The sequence below is a fragment of the Pollicipes pollicipes genome, unplaced genomic scaffold (genome assembly GCF_011947565.3).
Source record: "Pollicipes pollicipes isolate AB1234 unplaced genomic scaffold, Ppol_2.1 Scaffold_7261;HRSCAF=8764_pilon_pilon_pilon, whole genome shotgun sequence".
Taxonomy (NCBI): domain Eukaryota; kingdom Metazoa; phylum Arthropoda; class Thecostraca; order Pollicipedomorpha; family Pollicipedidae; genus Pollicipes; species Pollicipes pollicipes.
The window spans coordinates 54,627,683-54,648,358 of NW_023597054.1; the positions used below are offsets into that span (position 1 = coordinate 54,627,683).

At 57.4% G+C, this 20,676-nt stretch overlaps 1 protein-coding gene across 1 annotated transcript in view; it reads left to right on the top strand.

Annotated features, from left to right (window-relative positions):
* The first annotated feature begins 7,311 nt into the window (after nucleotides 1–7,311).
* Nucleotides 7,312–20,676, top strand: part of LOC119111628 (Fanconi anemia group J protein homolog) — a 47,175-nt gene continuing 33,810 nt past the window's right edge. The window contains exons 1-3 of the mRNA XM_037235436.1: nucleotides 7,312–7,319; nucleotides 8,977–9,109; nucleotides 9,441–9,552. Coding sequence (XP_037091331.1) covers nucleotides 7,312–7,319; nucleotides 8,977–9,109; nucleotides 9,441–9,552 — 253 coding nt within the window. The remainder of the gene's footprint in view (nucleotides 7,320–8,976; nucleotides 9,110–9,440; nucleotides 9,553–20,676) is intronic.

Below are 20,676 nucleotides of genomic sequence, written 5' to 3' on the forward strand. Positions count from 1 at the left end.
CCAGCCGTCCTGTCCCAGTCGGCCTGTCCCATGGCCTGTCCCAGCCGGCCTGTCCCACCCGACCCGCTCCAGCTGGCTGGCGTCTGCAGCGGGTGCCGTCCCACCCGACCCGCACCAGCCGGCTGGCGTCTGCAGCGGGTGCCCTCCCACCCGACCCGCACCAGCCGGCTGGCGTCTGCAGGGTGCCGTCCCACCCGACCCGCACCAGCCGGGGCGTCTGCAGCGGGTGCCGTCCCACCCGACCCGCACCAGCCGGCTGGCGTCTGCAGCGGGTGCCGTCCCACCCGACCCGCACCAGCCGGCCGGCGTCTGCAGGGGTGCCATCCCACCCGACCCGCTCCAGTCGGCTGGTGTCTGCAGCAGGTGCCCTCCTACCCGACCCGCACCAGCCGGCTGGCGTCTGCAGCGGCTGCCGTCCCACCCGACCCGCTCCAGCTGGCTGGCGTCTGCAGCGGCTGCCGTCCCATCCGACCCGCTCCAGCTGACTTGCGTCTGCAGCGGCTGCCGTCCCGTGCCCGCCTCTAACTTGCTGCGTCGCTTACGACTCGCTGCCCGGCACGGGCCCCTGTTCGGACTACTTTGTTGACAGTTGGAGAAGTTTTCTGATCAGCCTGTTTTCGCGGACCGACCTGACCGGGCTGTCCGTTGGACTCCGCCGACATTCTCAACGTCTCGGATGTCGAGCAGAGGACTGCACGTTCCTAGGTTATTGGGTGGTGAGGTGATGGACTAAATTGGATTGGGGGGCCATTGTACCTGACGGGCTGGTCCCAACTTTCATTTAGTCAGCGACGACTCGATTCATGTTAGAAATGGGAATATGTTTGAGTTAGTGCAGTGTCTGTGACTGGAATCGTTACAACGAACAGAAGAATGAACTGTAAATAATCGTTATTATTAACAGTTAATGAATCGACTCAAAGCCGGGCAATAGTTATACTCTTATTAGTGCTGTGACAGCGTTTACGGACGTCAAATGTAGGGAAAAATACGCAAGTTGCTGTCCTGTCATCAAAACATATGTTTGATCTAGGTGCGGACCATGTAACCCAGGTTATCGTATAACTTCTGGTCGTTCGCGTCCATTCCAAAGGAACCGGTGCCGGCAGTCCCCATCGTATCTTGTTTGTGTGACACCGCACTCCTCCCGTGCTAGGTTTATCTCGTACGGGGATCTGTCGGACTCAATACTCCCGCCGGCAGTACTCGTGTGACACTTACCCCCATGGGTGATGTTTGACCGCTGCCCCGTGGGTGGTGTTTGACCCCGTACTCCGCGGGCAGTGTTTATCTGACCCCGTACTTCCGAGCGGGCAGTGTTCGTCTGACCCCGTACTCCGCGGGAGTGTTTGTCTGACCCCATACTTCCGAGTGGGTGGTGTTTGGTCCTGCTTTTCCAAGCGGGTGGTGTTTGACCCTGTATCTCCGCGGGCGGTATTTGTCTGACCCCGTACTTCCAAGCGGTTGGGGTTTGTCTGACTGTGTACCCCCGCGGGCAGTGTTTGTCTGGCCCCGTACTCCGCGGGAGTGTTTGTCTCACCCGTACTTCCGAGTGGGTGGTGTTTGGTCCTGCATTTCCGAGCGGGTGGTGTTTGACCCCGTATCTCCGCGGGCGGTATATGTCTAACCCCGTACTTCCGAGCGAGTGGTGTTTGTCTGACTGTGTACCCCCGCGGGCAGTGTTTGTCTGACCCTGTACAGCCGCTGGCGATGTTTGACCTGTCGCCGTCGGGCGGTGTGTCTGTGTGCCGACCGGCTGGCCGTCGGCCGCCCGTAACGGGCGTGGACCATCGCCGAATGGCCGCCATAAACCGATCGGCACCACTCTCACCTGCCGCCGCCGCCACGGAAGCCTGGCCAGCCGTCAACAGGGGGGGGGGGGGGGGGGGGGGGCGGCGGGGGGCGCTGCACGCGGGCCGGGCCCACAGGGTGCAGTCAGCAGGGGTGGGGTGGTGGGGTATGGACGCACGCTCGCTGCCGTGTCCAACGATGAATGACGTCTGTCATTGCCTGTCTCTGAGCAGACTGAGGTATCGCTCGGGAGCTAAAACAAGATGCTCTACGTACAGACTTTGTTGTAGTTTTTGGTGCACAAATCTATATGCACGGATAGACGGCTCTTAATTGCTGAGGCGTCCTGTTCGAACCAGTATGTATGGAGTTCCACTCTTAGCACCAACATGTCTGTGCGTTTGATTGGGCCTGCGTGGCCATCGCGGACGATGCATATGAACATGTTCCTCATTTTACCCCGGCTGACGTCCTCACGGATAAAAACACCCTTTCAGGCTGTGTACTTGAAACAGACGCGTGCGATTGGTATGCATGTGGATCGACACCGTGGTTGACTGCATTCCGGCAATTAGGGAAAGTGTTTTGCCTGCTTTTATGACCGTCATTTACCACATTAGTGCCCTGCCGCCTCCTGGCTCGAAAAAAGGCAGCTGGCCTGCAAATGAGCGGGCGGTGCGGTGCCGGCGCACCACGTGACCGTGCGATAAGACGGCGGCGCGACCCGGCCGGCGGCCCGGGTCGTACGGCCGCACGGGCCGTGCTTCCGGCGAGATGGCTCGATCAGCGTTACACGGGTCACATGTCGGGCTGCAGCGGCCCGGCGCCGCCCCACCGCGCCGCCGGAGACGCGCTCTGGCACGCGCCAGCGGCAGCGATGCCGTCTGACGCCCGGGGTGTCGTTGACACGACCTGACCCGACCTGTCATGGTCGCTGGACTGAACGGTCGCGGCGTCACTGCCGCTGTTTGGCGCCGCCCGAGTGAGTGTGTGGGCGAGTGAGTGAGTGAGTGAGTGAGTGAGTGAGTGAGTGAGTGAGTGAGTGAGTGAGTGAGTGAGTGAGTGAGTGAGTGAGTGCGTGCGTGCGTGCGTGCGTGCGTGCGTGCGTGCTTGAGTGAGTGCGTGAGTGAGTGAGTGCGCGCGTGCGTGCGTGCGTGCGTGCGTGCGTGCGTGCGTGCGTGCGTGCGTGCGTGCGTGAGTGAGTGAGTGCGTGAGTGAGTGAGTGCGCGCGTGCGTGCGTGCGTGTGTGCGTGCGTGCGTGCGTGCGTGCGTGCGTGAGTGAGTGAGTGAGCGAGTGCCGTGTGGAGTTTGTGCGCGGGTGTCGCTGTTCTCCGCGTCAGCCGGCCGGCTGGCGTCCCGTCTCGCGATGTCGGCCGGCCGCAACCCCGGTCCGGCGATCAGATCCCGCCGCTCCTGCCGCCGGCCGTCGGCTGGCCAACGAACGCCCTGCACGTGCCCGGCGCCGTTTTTGCGGCGGCGCCGGCCGGCCGGTGCCCGGTGGGTGACAAGTGGCCGCGGCACGGGCGCTCCCGCCACCGCTCGGGCCCAGCGCGCAGCTGGCCGGACCGGCGGCCGGCGGCGCCTTGCCATTCGGCCTGCGTCCCGGTATCTGCTGCCGCTGTGTTCGCGTGATGGCACGCCACGTTTTTGCCATGAGCGATATTTTTGTCCATGTTCCCCGGTGCGTGGCGGCCGTCTGGAGTGACCGAGGCTGACCTCTCGCGCGGTTTTCGCGGCGTGCAGCTCTGCTTGTCATCGAACGCCAGTCCGCGGGTGTTCTCGTCATGGCGAGGAAAGTGGCAGGGAAGGCCCCGGCGGTCGCGAATTCTTCGCATTTTGTGGACAGGCGCGACAAAGGTGCGGGGAATTCGGACAATGAGTGGTGTCGTGTGGCGGCGGGCGGTGGCGCGGCGGGGTGCGCAAGTTTCCTCGGCCGTCGCCGCTCGCTGCAACGCCGACGCATTCCATGACACAGACGCCGGCCGGCTCTGTGGGCGCCACCCTGGCTAGCGCTGCCGGGTCTCGGTACCGGTGTGCCGGGCCCGGTGTTTGGCGGGCTGTGGGGCATCTAGCAGCGTAGATGCCGTCTCACCTGCTCGGTTGCGAGTCGGGCTGTGTTTGTCCCTCCTCCTAGCGCTTTCTTCTCTGATCAGGCCTGCAGTCGTAGTCAGCGTGTTCTGTCCAGCTGATACGTATTCGACCGCGCCGAGCTGCTGGCCGCGGAACGGCGCGGTGCGCCACGAGTCCCGGCACCGGTGCTGAGTGAGCCGGCGAGGCCCGGCACCGGTACCGAGTGAGCCGGCGAGGCCCGGCACCGGTGCCGAGTGAGCCGACGAGGCCCAACACCGGTTGCCGAGTGAACCGGCGAGGCCCGACACCGGTACCGAGTGAGCCGGCGAGGCCCGGCACCTGTGTCGAGTAAGTTGGCGTAACCGTCTGACCTCTCTCTCAGACGGGCCGGGCCGGGGACCGCGTCCCATATGCGCCGCCGCGGCGAGCCCTGGGTACCGGCGGCCTCCCTGCACCTGGTGTCGACGGCCACTAGGAGCCGCTTTCGCCTCACAGATAATGTTAAATGGCTGGACATTTACCGACCGCTCCCGGTCACAGGCGGTCTGCCCGTATGCCCAATAAGCTGCCCTTGCTGCCCGGTGAGCCGGCCTTGCTGCCCGGTGAGCTGTTCGCGCCACCTGGCTGGCTGTCCGCTAGGATATAGCACTGACAGGGAACTGGGAGACATGTCCGCCCTAATTTCCGAAAAAAAATAGAGTTTGTTCCTCCGATTTTACGTCAACTGTATGTTTTTCGCGTTTGCCCTTTGAAAATATTGCTTCCAGGGTTTGACCCCCTCAAATCCTGATTTATCCCCCCAATCTCAGAGATGTGGTTGCACCAGTGACTTGCCGTACTGCCCAGCGGGCTGCCCGGCGGCCTGTGGCTGCTGACGAAAGACTATCTTCGTTCTGATATAACCCACTCGCCATTCGCGTCCTACTTGAAGCGACGTTTCTGGATCAACCATCCGGTTGTGCTGATCCCGTCACCGATCACGACGGTGTAGCTGGCAGTGCTGACCCTGCCACTGATAAGATGGGGTAGCCGGCAGTGATGACCCTGTCACTGACGGGTGGGGTGGCGGGCAGTGGTTACCCGACCGGGCTATCTGTTGTATTGTGGTGGCCAGGTTGGGCACCCACTCCCGGCCTCATCACACGCCTCGCACCACATGTGCGGCTGGCTGGCGGTGACGCGCGCCGCCCGTCTCCGCCAGCAGCCGCCGCACACGTGACCGTGACGTGTCCAGCGGCGGCAGATCCGGCTGCGGACGCCGCCCACGGTCACATCAAAGCCGGGCGCGTTTGATCTGCGCGCGCCGGCGCTCTCGGCCCGTTCCCAGCGTCCACCGGGGTCGCGCTGCACCGCCGCTGCACGGCAGCCGGCCGGAGACAGCCGAGGCCGCTATTTACAAATTGTCGAGGATCTGTTTTGGTGCGGCGGCAGCTCAGCGTCGATCGGTCAGCCTGTTTGGCGGCGCCGCGACAGCCGGCCTCCGCGCGCCGGCCGGGCGGCGGCGCGGCGCGGCGGCGCTAAAAACGCCGCGCCCGCGCTCACACCGTGAGAACCGGCGCCGCGTGCGTCGCCCCGGGCCGTGACCCGGCCGGCGGGGGCCGCAGGACGGCGCAGGGAGCGGGGCGTCAGAGCCATCACAGCTGTGACGTGACGGCGGACCAGGCTCGCACGAACGCACGGAGAGCTGTGGCGTAACGCGGCCAGGGATGGTCGTGGTGAACGCAAAGCGTGAGGCTTTTCTTGATATGCCGACGGCCACCATTGCTTCTAGAGACGTTAGATGCACACGCTATTGCCCGGCTCCCGGCTCCCGGCTGACGAGTGTGACCGTGCCCGCGCGCTGCTAGGTGTTACAGCCGGCGCGTGTGGACGTGGTTATAACAAGAGGTTCGCAGTGAACACGGCCGCGGTACGCCCGTTAGACCTTGCACTGTGGAGGTACCCGTGGTGCACATTGCTGCTAGAAAGAAAACAACTATGTAAACAGCGTGAGGTGGGCCTTCGGTGGACCGCCGCAGAAAGTCGTCGGCGGACGATGTTGCAGGAGACGTCAGTGGACACACTTGCAGTGCCGCTGCTTGTCACAGCGTTGCAGCAACAGGCAGTGGACACATTGTTAGGACCCCCTATCCTTACAGAGCCGTGGTGGACGGTTTTCCATGGCACCCGGTCTGCATCGCGTAACAGACGCTCGGATAGACGCAGTGCTGCCATGGGCCATTGGTGGCAGCACACAGATCACAGCATTACGGCGGCCTCTGACTTACGGTGCTGCAGTGACCTCGGGTGCATGCTGTGTGCCAAGGCCCCGAAGTGCGCAATGTTGCAGGGGCCCCGTTGGGGCGTGTCGCGGAGGCCCCGGTGGATCCAGTGTCGCAGGTGCCCCGGGTGGACTTAGCGTCGCAGAGGCCGCTGGGCAATGTCGCCAGGCTTCCGTTGGACAGTGTTGCAGGGTGGACACAGTGTCGCAGGGGCCCCCGTCGGCCGCAGTGTCGCAGGACCCCCGGCGTGCCTGTGTGGCGCTGCGCCGCCTGATAGCGATCGGCGCCGGCCGGCCGGACCTGCTGCGACCGGTGACAGACCAGCCACATAAAGAGCCGCCGAATAATACAGGCCGCTATCTGATGGCGGCCAGCGGCGGGTCCAGCGCCTGGCCGGCCAGCGCTGACCCTGCCGCCCTCCGGGCCGGTCAGTGGCGGCGGGCGGGCCGCCGGCGCCGGCCACGCCCGCCCGCCGCCGAGGGCCGCCGAGCTCAGCGAGCCGGTCCGGAGGCAGTGGCGCGCCCCGCAGCCGCCGGCGCCGCCCGGCCGGTGCGCCTGGCGCCGCCACTGGCCGGTTGCCGGCCGTAAAACCAGTAGCTGCCGAGGTGTCGGCTACACGGCCGGCCGTCTGGTCGCCACATAATCGCGGCCCGTCCGGCTCTCTCCCGTCAAGCGGCGCTTCGCCGAACGCTGCCTCGTGACGGATGCCGCCGGGGACCGGCCGGCTTTTTTGAGATGCTGCAGCGGCGGAGGCGGCGGCGCGGCCGCGCCGCTCGGTGACGGCCCGCGGGCGCCGAGATTCGCAGCGAGCGCGCGGGGGACCGCTGGTGCGGCGTCACCGAGCGGCCGGAAAAACCGGCGCCCGGCGCGCGCTGGCCGCCGCGCTGGGCGACGGCCAGCACAGCTGCATTCGGATGTTATCGGCTGTTAATTATACCGGCTGGTTCTGATGCATCCAGCGGCGGCAGTGATCTGCTGCAGCGGCCGCAGTGTGCTGACCTTGACCTTCGACTGGCTGCGTCCCAAGCTCCGGCGCCGATGAAAAGAGGGAAGTCTGTCGCAAGAACGATTATCGTAGAGTGACATGGGCACTTCGACCGAGACACCGTATGCCAAAATTAACTGAAAATGTCAAACTTATATGTCCAACTTAACTTAATGGAACTCAAGTATGTCATATACCATAACCATGGCAAGGTGCGTGTGCCATTCAGACGAGCGATGCAGTGACGATGCGCAACTTTGCAACGTCTTTCTACGCCACATTGCATAGGGGTAACTTGTAGACGTTAAAGATCAAACAAACGAACAGGCTGCGAAGCTTGCACGCTGAAACACGTTGATTTGTTAGCTTGGTGGCACTTATCTTATATTGATCGATACGCGTATTTTTGTCTTTTACATGAGGACCGTCTTCTTTCGTTCTAAAATTATCCATAACTAAGCTAAAAAAGAATAACACGTTTATATGTCGATGTTTAGATTAGGTACACGACTACTAAAATAGATCAACTGTGGTTAATATGAGCTGAGAAGCTGTGTGAGTTTAGGTATTTAAATATTAGCCTGGAACTCAATAGGCACTCGGATACAAAATATCTGAAATTAATCTGGTAAAGCAGTAAAAAAGCAAACAACATGCACTGCTGATTTAGTGAAATTGCAGTGTCTGGTACTAGGCATGTGAAGTGTGTCACCACCGTCTTTATGAATCTATTACAAAAAGTATATATCGTGTATCCGTAAAAGTTCGTCTTAACAGAAATCGATATAAGTTTTCACAAGGTAGATGTGAATATATGTCGCCGCAGAGCTTGCGTTTTTACTTCCCTTCTATTTCCAATCAATTGCTCTTTTTTATAAACGTGATGAATGATCATCTTATGTGTATTGGTATCAACACACAAATGAATCCAACATTTCCTTCGCGGAGACCGCTGCGGCAGAGGTGAAACTGTTGTGACACTGGTTCAGATCATTAGCGCGCCATATGCCCTGCTGATTTTATACCTGTGCATAGCGTAGTTGTGTGCAGGTGAAGTGACTGGCTGTCGTCCGACTCGGATACCGCCTGTTTGTTCAGCGATCCGCTTGTAGGAGCTAACGTGCTTAGGACTCCTTTAGACTCGTTGGTTATTGATATATTTTGGGATTGCCTGTAATAGCTGTTTTCTTCCGGTCCCACGGACCTATGCATGTTGGGTAATTAATGATGCGAAGTTTGCGGATGAAGGTATAAGTATCGACTGCAGTTCTGTTCTACGTGACAAATGCTAAGACCATATTAGTTTTATGACTTTGCGACATTGCTTAGGTGTGACAACGTTAATATCAACGGACTTAATGCATCTTTTTGTGCTAAATTTCCCCGACGGCCTCTTATTCTTGCTACGGTGCTTATGTCGAACTCTGCAACACCCCTACCAATGGCCTCCAAATTAGCCCTGCATTCCCGAAGCTTGGCGGATATGCCGACTGGATAATTTCTGTTTGGTGTGCGTTGGACAGTATGTCATCTAAAAAAACCGGACGAGATTCGGCGAGCCGATCGCGCGGCCACGTGTGCACACACTCAACGTCTCGGCGGTGGTGACGCTGCCGTCCGCGGGGGCCGTGTGGGCCTCGATGACTGCCAGTGGGTGACCGGCGTGGCTAGCGTCCTGTACTGTACCGCAGCACGGCTCGTCTTGCTGCGTGGCGGTGTGCGACCTGCCTCGAGCGGACGTGCGTACACGCGCTCGGCTCGTCTGGCCGCTGTCCACGGCTGGCCCATCTCGGCGACGTCACCCCACCCACGCCGCGCGTGGCCGGCCCCGGCGCCGGCGCCCGGCTGACGCGCCTCACCCTGTTCCAGGCGCCTCCCGACCGGACGGCCCCCGGCCCGGCTCGGCCCCGGCCCGACCATGGGCCGAGACTACACCATCAGCGGCGTCAAGGTGGCGTTCCCCTTCAACGCCTATCCGTGCCAGGTCGCCATGATGGCCAAGGTACGCCAGCGACGGGACGGGACGGAACGGGACGAGCGGGGCGGGACCGGGGCCTGGGGTGCGATCGGAACGCCTTCCCGACCCGAGGGCGGGACCGGGACCGGGACAGAGGCCCGCTGAGCTCTGTCTGTGGCCGTTGCGGGGTGCTCGGTTGGAGTGCGCTGCTTGTCACGCGTCGGCCGCACGTGCAGCGGGCCGGCGGCCGGCGCCGCCCTGCCGCCTCCGCACCCACGTGGGCATGTGGGACGGCGCGGCCGGGGCCGGAGACGGCGCTCGCCTCCGGACTGTGGCGGGCGCGCGCACGCTGGCGGCTGACGCTGCGCCGTTCCAGATCGTCCAGGGGCTGAAGCACGGGCAGAACTGCCTGCTGGAGAGCCCGACCGGCTCCGGCAAGAGTTTGGCGTTACTCTGCGCCGCGCTCGCCTGGCAGCAGGCCGAAGCCGGTGAGTACCGCGCCGGCCGCTGGGCGGCGCTAGTGCGCCCAGTTTGCAGCGACGCCTGCAGGTGGCAGCACCTCACGACTCACCAGCTGTATATGCAAATTTGGGGCCGAACGCTTCGGATTGGTTCTCCTACCGGCCAAGATGGTGGGTGAGGGAAATTCCGGACTCAGAATCTCATGCTGCATGCATAATGCAGAATTTTAATGAGTGGCGAGGCGAAAGCCTTATGAATATATCAATATCATCATGACCGTGCTTTCCGAAATCAGTTGAATGTAGTTACAAGTGCTGCGGGCTGCTCTAAGCCAGCTCAGGTGTTGCACTTTGAATCGCGAGGTGTGAATCGCCAGGCTACGGACACCGTCACGTGTTTAAATGAGACGCCTGATACCCTGGCGTGAATCTGTCAGCGGCGGCCGGCCAGACGCTACGCCGGAGTCCGTTTGTCCATTTTTATCAGATTTTCCCAATTCCATTCAGCCATGGCGTACCTTGGCTGGAACAGTCATAGTGAGCCTTGACTTTTTGACACGATACAGGACCGTAGGTTGCGCCGGTATAGATAAAGAGCTTTGCATTGCGAAAGAAGGATACATAACGTGAACTAAATTTTGTTCAGAGTTAAAACTGAACCTTGGAAGCCCTCCTTTGGTTCTCACAAAACCTCGCCATTTTGTTTGAATGTTTTCAGTGTGCTGTATCGCATAATTCAAAGTGCTGAGCTTGATCGATGTTCAGGTGAAACAAGTGTGAAGAAAGGCTGAATTTCACCTCCCGCGAGTGGGGCTGGCGGACGCGGCACCTTCTGCAGTCACTTCTCAACACCCTGCCGTTATGAGCTACGCTTTGTGAGTTGAAAAGACAAAAACGCTGCAATGCGAAGCGAAGAGATGCTTCAGTTCCGTTTTGTCCTGGCGTGTGCGGCGAGTTGCTGGTCCGATAAGTAGCCATGGAAGCCTTCGGTTCGCTTCAGATGCCCGGCTTCTGATAGTAACTGAAAACCATGGTGAACAAGAATATGCCAAGAGCACAATGTCGTGGCGCTAGTAAGCGGTAGGGATGGCAGCCACACGTTTACAGCGTCCGTTCCCGCATGCTTGCTGTTTTTTTTTCGCGGACTGGCGTGATTTTGCGCCGGAAAATTACGCCAATGTGTCATCCATCTCAGTCTAATCAAGGGTCGCCTTTTTATGCATTTTATTAGGAAGGTTGTGCTGCAAGAGTTTAGCGTCAGAAAGTTCTTTCACATCCTTGCCGTATCATCCCAATGATATACAACTGTCTTGAAGAACTCGAGGGAATATTTACGAGTTTAATGCTAAAACGGACACGTTCTGAACTAACAGCTGCTACCATTTCTCGAATTCGAACTGAAACGGAGGAGCCGTTTAAATGTTCCTACCATACACGCGGGTGCGCTGCGGGGAATTAGATTGTTTTACTCATCGTCTGATGGATCCTTCGCATTCTTTCGACCTATGCATACTATTGTGCGTATATGCACCAGCATATCATATATTATGGGCATGACTATTTAAGGACTCAATGCCGAGTCATGTCAGTTTATACGAGTCAGACAGCGGCATGCCATCATCTCGACATCCCCGAGATGTTGAGGCCTGTGCGAGGTGCGAGTGCATCTCTATGCCCACGAACCAACTATGCCCCATAGTTGGCCCGCTGCTTCAGTGGACGCCTGGCGATGCACCCGTCCAGGCCGCGAGTGGAATGCACGCGGAAGTTTTGCCGCGCAAGGAAGCACGCGTTTGCCATCATTTTACTGAAAAGCCCGGCCAAAAGTGTTCGAAGCTAGCTGACATTTGCATTTTTGTATCATGGGTCGGATTTTGTGCTGCAGCGTGAGATGTCATGCGAAAATAGCTGCTCGGAATTGAGCTCAATACAAATATGGTAGTGTAAACAAGGTATCACCAGTGATGGTGTGAGCTGCTCAGTGCACAGTTCAAGCTGCATTACTTGTAGGATGTCGCTCGATCGTCCTCGCCCTGGTGGCCCAGATAACCATGTAAAAACTTCGTCCGCGCTTCATACGCCTCACCAAAAAATCTCAGACATCCTTTTAGGTGCGACTCGTGGGAGGGCGTATACCTGGGATCTCACTTTGTGCTGGCGCAGACAATGTTCCACCAGTTGCACCATTGGCTCCATCGGCGAGTTGATTAGTTACAAACAATTCTTATGCCACCTAGCGCAGGCTCGAAAACATGAGCATGGCTCGATGTGCAGGCATGCCGATCCAGCGACATGAATTCAACACGCGAAGGAAGTGGTTTGATCTCCTTTTTTCTTAAAACGGGCGAAATAATAGGGTTTTAAATCAGTTTCTTAGCCCTATCGAGTCCAGAAAACCGGAACATATGGCCCTCTTGCTCTTTGTCCTCGGCCGCAACGCCTTGGACTAAAATGTTGCCGTAGCGAAAGTGAAACAGGTTCGTTCGTCTTCCTCTCACTGGGGCCGTGGTAAGTTCGGTCCTTGCAGGTTCATTACGTCTTAACAAGAAACCTTTGTGGGCAAAAATAAAAAAAAATACCATAGCAGTGAGGGCGTATTACCTGCTAGTGAAAAGGGTCATGCAAAGCCGGATTGCATGTGAACACAGGAAAGTGAAGGGTGTTGGTTCAGCAACCATAGCCAACAATGTTAGGCCAGTGCAGTACAGAGCCGGGTACTGGGTAGGGGGGGGGGGGGGCAGAAGATGGGGAATTAGATTCCTGCATGACAGACCAGCCAGATCAGCTCATGGTCGAGGGATCATGTTAGTCCAGGCTGTCGATCGGAAGACACTGAGCCTGGCGGGTGGGGTTCAGGATAAAGCCAACCGCGTTCATGTCGCGGTCGCGGCAGACAAGCACGCGGAAGTCCGCCTGGTAGAGATAGTTCAGTGAACACACCATGAAGCCAGTGCACCGAGGATCGAGCGGTCTGCCGTTTGTTCACCCAGTAGGAGGACCGCCGTGACTGGACCGCCGTCCGGTCACCCAGTGGGTGGACCGGGAGGGGGGGGGGGGGGGGGGGGAACAGGCTGTTCGGGAGCTGCCGATCTTTATGCGGACGTACCGTACCGCTGACGTAGTGGGTAACGCTGCGAGACAACCTGGAGCGAACGGCGCCGTTCACTGCAATTCTGCCTATCGATGCCAGTGTCCCCAAGACAGGAGGCGGGATATATTCAGGACAGGATGGGGACGAGAGCCACTCAGCGCCCTGATAGTGAGCCTTGAAGGGACGGGGGGGGGGGGGATGAATGCCTGGCCAAATTTCGCCTGGCCCTGCAGGTGACCAGGCGAAAGTATGCATGCTTTATCCAGTACTTTCCCTGAACAGCAGGGCCGTAGGAAAGTAGGATGCGTGCCAATAACAACTAGAAACGATCAGCCTGCTCAGATGCATCACAGACATCAAATTAACCATGCACTGTATTCATGACAACTGACTGCAGAAAACGTAGACATCAATTCTGAACCACATGCCATATCCCGACGCCGCACGCCGCCGCTACGGCGTGGAGAGCTCCTCACGCCCAGCCGCCGGCAGGGTCAGAGTAAAACTTGGCCATTGACGGCGTAACATCGCCAACTTTCTTTTATATTTGTCCTCATTGCATGACATTGTGGACGCTTAGACCTCTAAGCGTAGCCCGTAAGTCACCCAATAAACCTGTACTAGTCATAAAGATATTCATGTCTCGTTTGCAACAGTTACAAGTATGTTTGCGGTACGTAATGTGTCAAAATGTTTGTGTACTGAATATTACGAAAGCTTGAAACACTGTTTAGATAAAAAAGATATGAGAGCATGAAGCCATTGTCCGGCGAATTCGACGAAACGTTGCACTATGTCTTTAATTTCTCCCATATGACGTATATCACAGTGGTCCTTTTCGAGACACACCAGCTTTGGGAATGTAGCATCACACATCGATGCGACACACTGATTCAAAGATCAACCAACGCGCTTCTCGGTTACAAGCCCTTGCCCGTTGGGCCAACCACAAACGTGCTCTCATTCGCACCAGTAGGGGCGCGTACGATTGTTGTGATGACCGCGGTGGTCGTGACTGCGAGGAGGAAGCGTAGTGCACTGACAGCGTAAGTTGGACTTGACAATAATTTAATTTGACACGCTTATTATGTCTTGACGGTGCGGCAGTGGCACTACCCAGTGATATTATTAGAGTAACTGGTCCCGAGGCTTCACTAGAGTATGCTTTTGAAATATGCCCCAAAGGTGGGGCTCTCCCCACACTCTTTAAGGTGATCCGACTCTTGACTCAGCCCCTCTTTTCTTGAATCAGAGTAAGAATTAGAAGAAAAAATTCCCTGAATCAGAAAGCGATTCGAACTACTTCTTAGAGTCTGCTTGCTTTGAATTGTGATTCAGTTCTCACAGGTTTTGAATTGCAATCTATTCGAATCAGGTGAGGGTGGCTATACATGCGCCACAAAGCATGTCACACGCACACGCACACCTGTCAGGTGCCCACCAAATGTCACCGCTACACGCCACGCCACGCATCAGGTGCATCCACGCGGATCCCACGCATCAAGCCCAAATGAAACAGCCGGTGAAATAAGTGCACGTGCGGCGCAACTGGCAACGCGGCCAGAGTTGGCCGGGGCGTGCGGGCGTGCGGGCGCCGTCCGATAACGGCGTGTCGGTCCTCGGGGCGCGGCGGCAGAACGGACGCCGGCATGGCGCGGCCGGGCCGCCTCAGCTGCCGCGGCGCCGGCTATCTGATGGGCCGGCGACCGCTGCCCGGCCGGCGTCGCCACCCGAGCCGGCGCCGCTCAAAGGCGGTGCCGCATAAGGCGGCGGACGGCCGCGCACGCGCCGACACAGTCACGACACCGCAGCCTCGCCAGGAGGGGGAAGGGGAGGGGTCAGGGAGCACGGCGGTCCGTGACGACAGCCGGTGGCGGCGGCGTGGCTCTGGTGCCGCGGTCAGCGACACTCATCCAGCAGAAGAGGACTCACGGGCATTGTGAGCCGACCTTTCCAAGAGCTATGATGATGAAGATGATGGTGGTGATGACAGGGGCTGAGGGACGCGCCGGCCGTCGAGGTAAATTGGCACCCAAAACGAAGCTCACTTTCCACTGGGGTTGATGAGCCAAGAGGGAAAAATTGCGTAATTTTCTCGAATGTTGGATTTTTTTCTCGAGTATTGGATCGAACAGGCGCGTACCAAAACTGCAAGCGCTGCCATTGCAATATTGCCATTACAAGTACGTAGTGTGACAATGCATGTGAAAAAAAAACTCAGGAATTTTTGTACATAGGTCGTGTGATTGGTTTTTCGAGCATTGCCGAGCGGAGATGCAAGTTATTGGCCACCACACCAATGCAGACTACGTAATAAAAAAGGAATAAAAAGAAGTTTGGTGGTGCCTTGTGGACATTTTTTTTTAGTGCTTCGCGCGGCATTTTCCGTTGAAACAATATGTGTCAACATGAAACAATTACAATTCTTTTTTTTAAAGCATCGTTTCTTTTGCACTCCGTATGCTGTTTGAGCAAGTCAGTGACATACGTGGTTTTGTCATGCACAATCATGCTGTTTCCTCACACTTCCATACTGACTATCAGCCGCCCGCTGGCATCCTGACGTTGTGGGAGAGCAATCGTTGCCCTTGGCACGGCTTTTCGGCCACTGAGGCCTGCGATCGGTTATATACGCACTTAAAAGGAAGACCAGAGGGTTATTTGTACGAGCAGGTGGTTGGATGTGATTGGGGAGAGGTCTGCATACTGCAAGCATAAACCTCCCCCGACGAAGAGGAGCGGGGGTGGGGGCTCACAGCCCCAAACTAACTTTTGAGCTAGGATAGTTGAACATCGCGGAAAAAACTAGCATTCTGCTCGTTTCCTAACCAATTAAAATGTATCCAGCCTTATTTCAGGTCAGAAGGTCACCTTCCATGTCACGATGATTACCTTGGGTAGGCTGTATCGTAAATGAGGCGAAATGTCTCGCCAGAATGATTTCCAAACTTGAAACAAAAGGTGGTTCCAAAAGGTGGTAACCGCCAGCCTGCCCCGTGCGAAGCACCGGTTTCAGAAATGTACGTGCATTTGGGTCTGGGTCACCTGTGTGACCTTTCAGGTCATGGCAACCTCACCGCAGCTGAAATATCCATTGGAGTGCATGACGTAAGTCCCACTACTGATAGCTGTCAAACCAACCCATGGGTGGAGGGGTAAAGTATCGGCTTGCTGTGTCCCTCTCAAAAAATGCTGCGAATAGAATGTCGACTGGCTGGCTGGAGTTTCAAGTTATCTAAAAAGGGAAACTGGGCATACAAAGGGGCTTTGAGCTATAGAGGGGTCAATTTGACTTACTGAGGTCTTAGCCAGAGACACCAATTTTACAGGGTACGTAGCCCTGAATACATATATACTTGTGTAAAATTTTAAGCTCTCTAGGTCGTGACCTTTGGGTCGGGTCAAAGAGGGTAAAGCAAGGTCAAATTCCGAATCGATGTCCGAAGTGCTCTCAGATCTCATGCGACCACCGTTCATGTAGATGCCTGTTCTAAGCAAAAGCTCACCAGCGTTCTTTTGAGGTCAGTGCTATTCGACCTTAAAAACGTCACGGCGACCAAAAACCTACGAGATTGTTGACATTTTTCTCATTTAAATGAGCGTCAAAGATTATTCTATGCGGCGTGTTCCTAAACACAAAGAGTTGGTCAGCGTTATTTTAGGTCGGTGACCTCTGACCATCATGAATTTCAAAGAAGATGCCTGTTGGCGTTCATGTGTTCAACAAGTTTGAAATGGGCGTCAAACATCATCCCTCAAAGTAAGCACTATCGTAAAAAAACAGTTCAGCTTTGACCTTGGGCTGACCTTCATACTCGACCCAAGACCAATGGAATTAGTCGCAAGCCTTAGCTCAATTATCTAACTGTGTAGGACTATCGCAAAGATATGGATTCGTCTGGCGCCCCGTTGTCTCATCAGATTGAACGATTCCCTGAGTCTTGCCCTCGCTGACAGCCATGGCCTGACTTCGACATGCCGTAGGCCAGCGACCTTACAAGGGGCATATGATTCTGCGAAAATATCGGCTATTCAACTGCCTGCAACAGCTCAAGGTTTTGTGGTTGTACCCTCACCGTTGGGAAGTCATTCTGAAGAGCCTTCGTGGGGGGGGGGGGGGAGAAAGCGACCCACCCAAGCGCCTGTCAAAACAGCTTATAACGAAGCCACCACCCTGAGTTACTGGGTATCACGGATCTGCAAACTGCGGGTTACGTGTTCCCCGTGTCCAGAGCACACTCGGGCCGTGTAACGAGGAGTGCAGCTTGTCACGCAGGCACGTCTTCGGTGGTGGGAGGGGACGCACACTATTGTTACATGACGCAAGAATGCAACACCGACGGAATAAATCCATATTTGAGGCAACGCAGGCCTCCACTTTTGCTTACTATATGGCGGTTTTGAGGCACGCGTAAATATTATCGCTCGTCGTTGCTGGCTTTACCAACGTTGCCTTGTGGTATGCGCATGGTTGTCTCGTTTTCCCGTGAGCGACCTTTTTGATTGCTGATACATTCACATTTGATGAGTGTTTCAACACCACCGTCTTAGAAGAGGGTCGATTGCAGGCGGCGAGTGCACACCACGCCTGCTGGTCTGGCCTGCTCACACCACTCCGTCTTTGATTGCTCCAATGTCAAATTACTAACTTAACTTAAGGCGTAATGGAAAGAACCGAAGCCAGCTCAAGTGGTGGTTCTTACCACGGCTTTCCTGTCTATCCATGTAACCCGAACAAAGCCGCTATATACATCCAGCTTCCCCTTTTGAGATAACATGAAGCGACTGCCAGACGGAAGACATTCGAAACGCAGCATTTATGGGAGAAGGGGGGGGGGGGGGGGAGCAGACCAAGTCCCGATGCCGAAAGGTTTTGAGGCACAGACCTCTCCACAGTCACTTCTCGCCGATTCCCCACAAAGTTAACCCGCTGATGTTCCGTTCCAGCGTGTAAAGGGTTTAATTTGAAGAGCGGTTTTCGGCCAACCGAGGGTTAGTTTGAGCAGCCGGAAAATTATACTGGGTGCGTAAGCTGCTTCGCGCGCCCTAGATTACGCCACATGCGGGTGGCTTCTGAATGATAATGTCATCCAAACACCTTCCGTGGTCAAATAGCATACAGAGTGCCTGCATATGATGCTTTCACTTTTTTGTGAAAACATCCAAATCGGATTGAGAAATCTCTGACAATGGGCATGAATTCGGTATCACATAATGCCCAATGAAGTCACTGAATCTGATTTTTTTACGAATTGGCCTGCGTGCGTACAGGTGCATGCATGCATACATGCATAACTTACACATGCAAAGCGTGTAATGGCCACGACCCGGCACATGGTATTTGTTGTATCCATTTGGCTCGGCGAATTCTTACACTGCCCTGTGGGAAGCGGCACATCTTCAGGCCATGCCAATGTGGATTGAGGGATTGGCACTGGAAGAGGGTTCATGGGTAGCATTGATCAACACTTCCCCAGTTGTTGCGTGCGGTTATGACGTCTGCAGGAAGCTGTCGCCGCTGCGTGTTACGCGCCCGCACCCAACCGTCGCGATGTGTGAATGTTGTCACCGTCGTGAGCTGGTGGACGGCAGGCGCTGTTTCCCCGTGAAGCTGAGTATCCTTGGGCTTAATTAAGCCTGCTTATCCGCGCGGCCGCCGTCGTTTGTCACACTTTGGAGTCGGCTCCCCTGAAGGCGCCACAAAGGCTCTGAACCAAAGGGCCGAGCGCATTCCGTGACCGCTTATTAAACATGCCCTTCCGCCTGTGTCGCCTGTCTGCAGCGCGGTGCAGAGCCAGGGGCGGCACGCCGGCCACTCTTGTTTATATAGGACTCTCCGATGTCGCCGCATTGATGCCACGCATCGAGCTGCGCCTTTGAACTCGCCGACAGCCCCTGCGCTTGGCTAATTTGCCCGAGAGCGGCCGGCGAGGCGGCTGTGCGCTCTTTTAAGCTGGTTGAAGGTCAGTTCGGCGTCTATGTTTAGTTCCGTGTCGGCGGAGGAGGAGGATTGCACGGCTGCACTCGGTGTCACCGTCGGCTTCGGGTGAGTGGCCGTCCGTGCAGGCTGTCTCTCCCCGGCTAGCGCTCGTCTCTTTGTGCGGATGCTGCCGTCCGATGTAAGCTGATCCACCGCTTTCATCCGTCTTAGTGGCCGCACCGCGCTGTATCCAGTCTATGGCTGGATATGACGTTGGATGTATTCAGCCTCCAAAATGACGGCCGTATTCAGCGTCGGGGAGGGATTGGAGGGCGCTGGTGGGGCACCTGTTCAGCGGAGCGCTTGAGACCTGGTTCACCGATCACGGCGGCGTTCGACACGGCCGGTCCTGTCGCCAGCGCTGACGGACGGCCATTCCAATGGCACCTGTGCGCCGGGCGGGCGGACCGCAGCTGGGTGCGGCCCGCCAGACGCCCGGTGCGGCCTCGGCCCAGCGTCGTGTCCTCGTCCCGGAAAACCGGGCGTCACGCGAGGCGACACGTCCTGACGGCCGCCGCCGGTGGGACGGTCGCGCCGCGGCGCCGGCGGGCGGCGCGCGCTCCTGCGGCCACGTCAGCGCTCGGCCTCGTGACGGCCGGCTTCTGGCAATTAGCGAGCTGGCCACGGGGCGGGCGGCGGCGGCACCGCGCGTCCTGCCGCGCCACGCCGCCCGCTGCCGGCGAGCGGCCGGCTTCTGTATTCCGCCGGGCCGACACCCGCCTCTAAAGCTGTCGCCGGCGAAAAAGGCCGCCGACGCGCCACGATTTACGGCCGACCGCGCCGCAGTCCGGCCGGTATTAATCCATAATAATTGGTAGTCGGCGCGACAGAGGCCGTGCAGCGGCCGCGATGAGCGCCGCTGATACGCCGCCACCTCTGGCCGCCGGCATGTCAATGTAATGAATTCCGAGCGGGCGGCACGGCCGGAATGTCGCGGAGATACGCCATCGCCGGCCGGCTGCCGGGTTAGCGCCGCCCCCGGCCGCGGCCGGTGACCGTCCGAGGCCGGCTCGGTGATCACGGCGCGGCTTCTAGCCGTCGCTGACGACTGCACCCGGGCCCGGTGACCACGGCGCGGCTTCTGACCGCCGCTGACGACTGCACTCTGGCCCGGTGACCACGGCGCGGCTTCTGACCGCCGCTGACGACTGCATCCGGGCCCGGTGATCACTGCGGCATTCCCAGGCCGACCTTAGCTGGCGATGATACCACTCTGGGAGTGAAATTTATGCTCTTTCGTCGCAGCGTTGATGGGAGCATTCCGCGCGTAGGCTTTTGTGTAGGCAGCGACCGCGTCCCTCATTGGTCCGGCCATGCGACAGTTTGCACCAAGTCACCCGTCAAGCAGCACGGCACCGGAGGTTCATGAAATTCATTTCGTACCTGTAGGTCGAAGGCCATATTTTCTGCGTCTGCGAATGTCTCTGCGGCATTGATTTTCTGCGGTTTTCCGTATAATTTAGACTACGCTTGTAATGCAGGAAGGGGAACACAAATATGCTGGCAAGGTCACCAATGAAGTGTTATGACCAATGCCAATGCCATAGCGGCGGAAGGCAGGCTAGGCATGTGGATAGGAAATCTTTGTTGGCATTTAACTACGCATTAGACAATTCAGCTCATTCAGGGTCGCAGTGCCTCAAGCTGCAGTGTCTCACGCCACAGCCTCTCACCTCACAGCGCCTCGCACCACAGCATCCCACGCGTCAGTGCCTCACGCCACATCTCACACGGCAGTGTCTTAGACCGCAGTGTCTCAAACCACAGTATCTCTCACGACAATGTCTCAGACCGCAGTGTCTCACAACACAGCAACTCACACGGCAGTGTCTTAGACCGCAGTGTCTCACACCACAGCATCTCACACGACAATATCTCAGACCGCATTATCTCACACCACGGCATCTCACACGGTGGTGTCTCAGACCACGGTGTCTCACACCACAGCATCTCACGCGGTAGTGTCTCACATCACAGTGTCTTACTCAACTATGTTTCGCGCCACAGCGCCCCAGGTCACAGCGTCTTTTGTCGCAGTATCTCACGCGGTTGTCTCACGCCACAGTGTCTCGCACCGCAG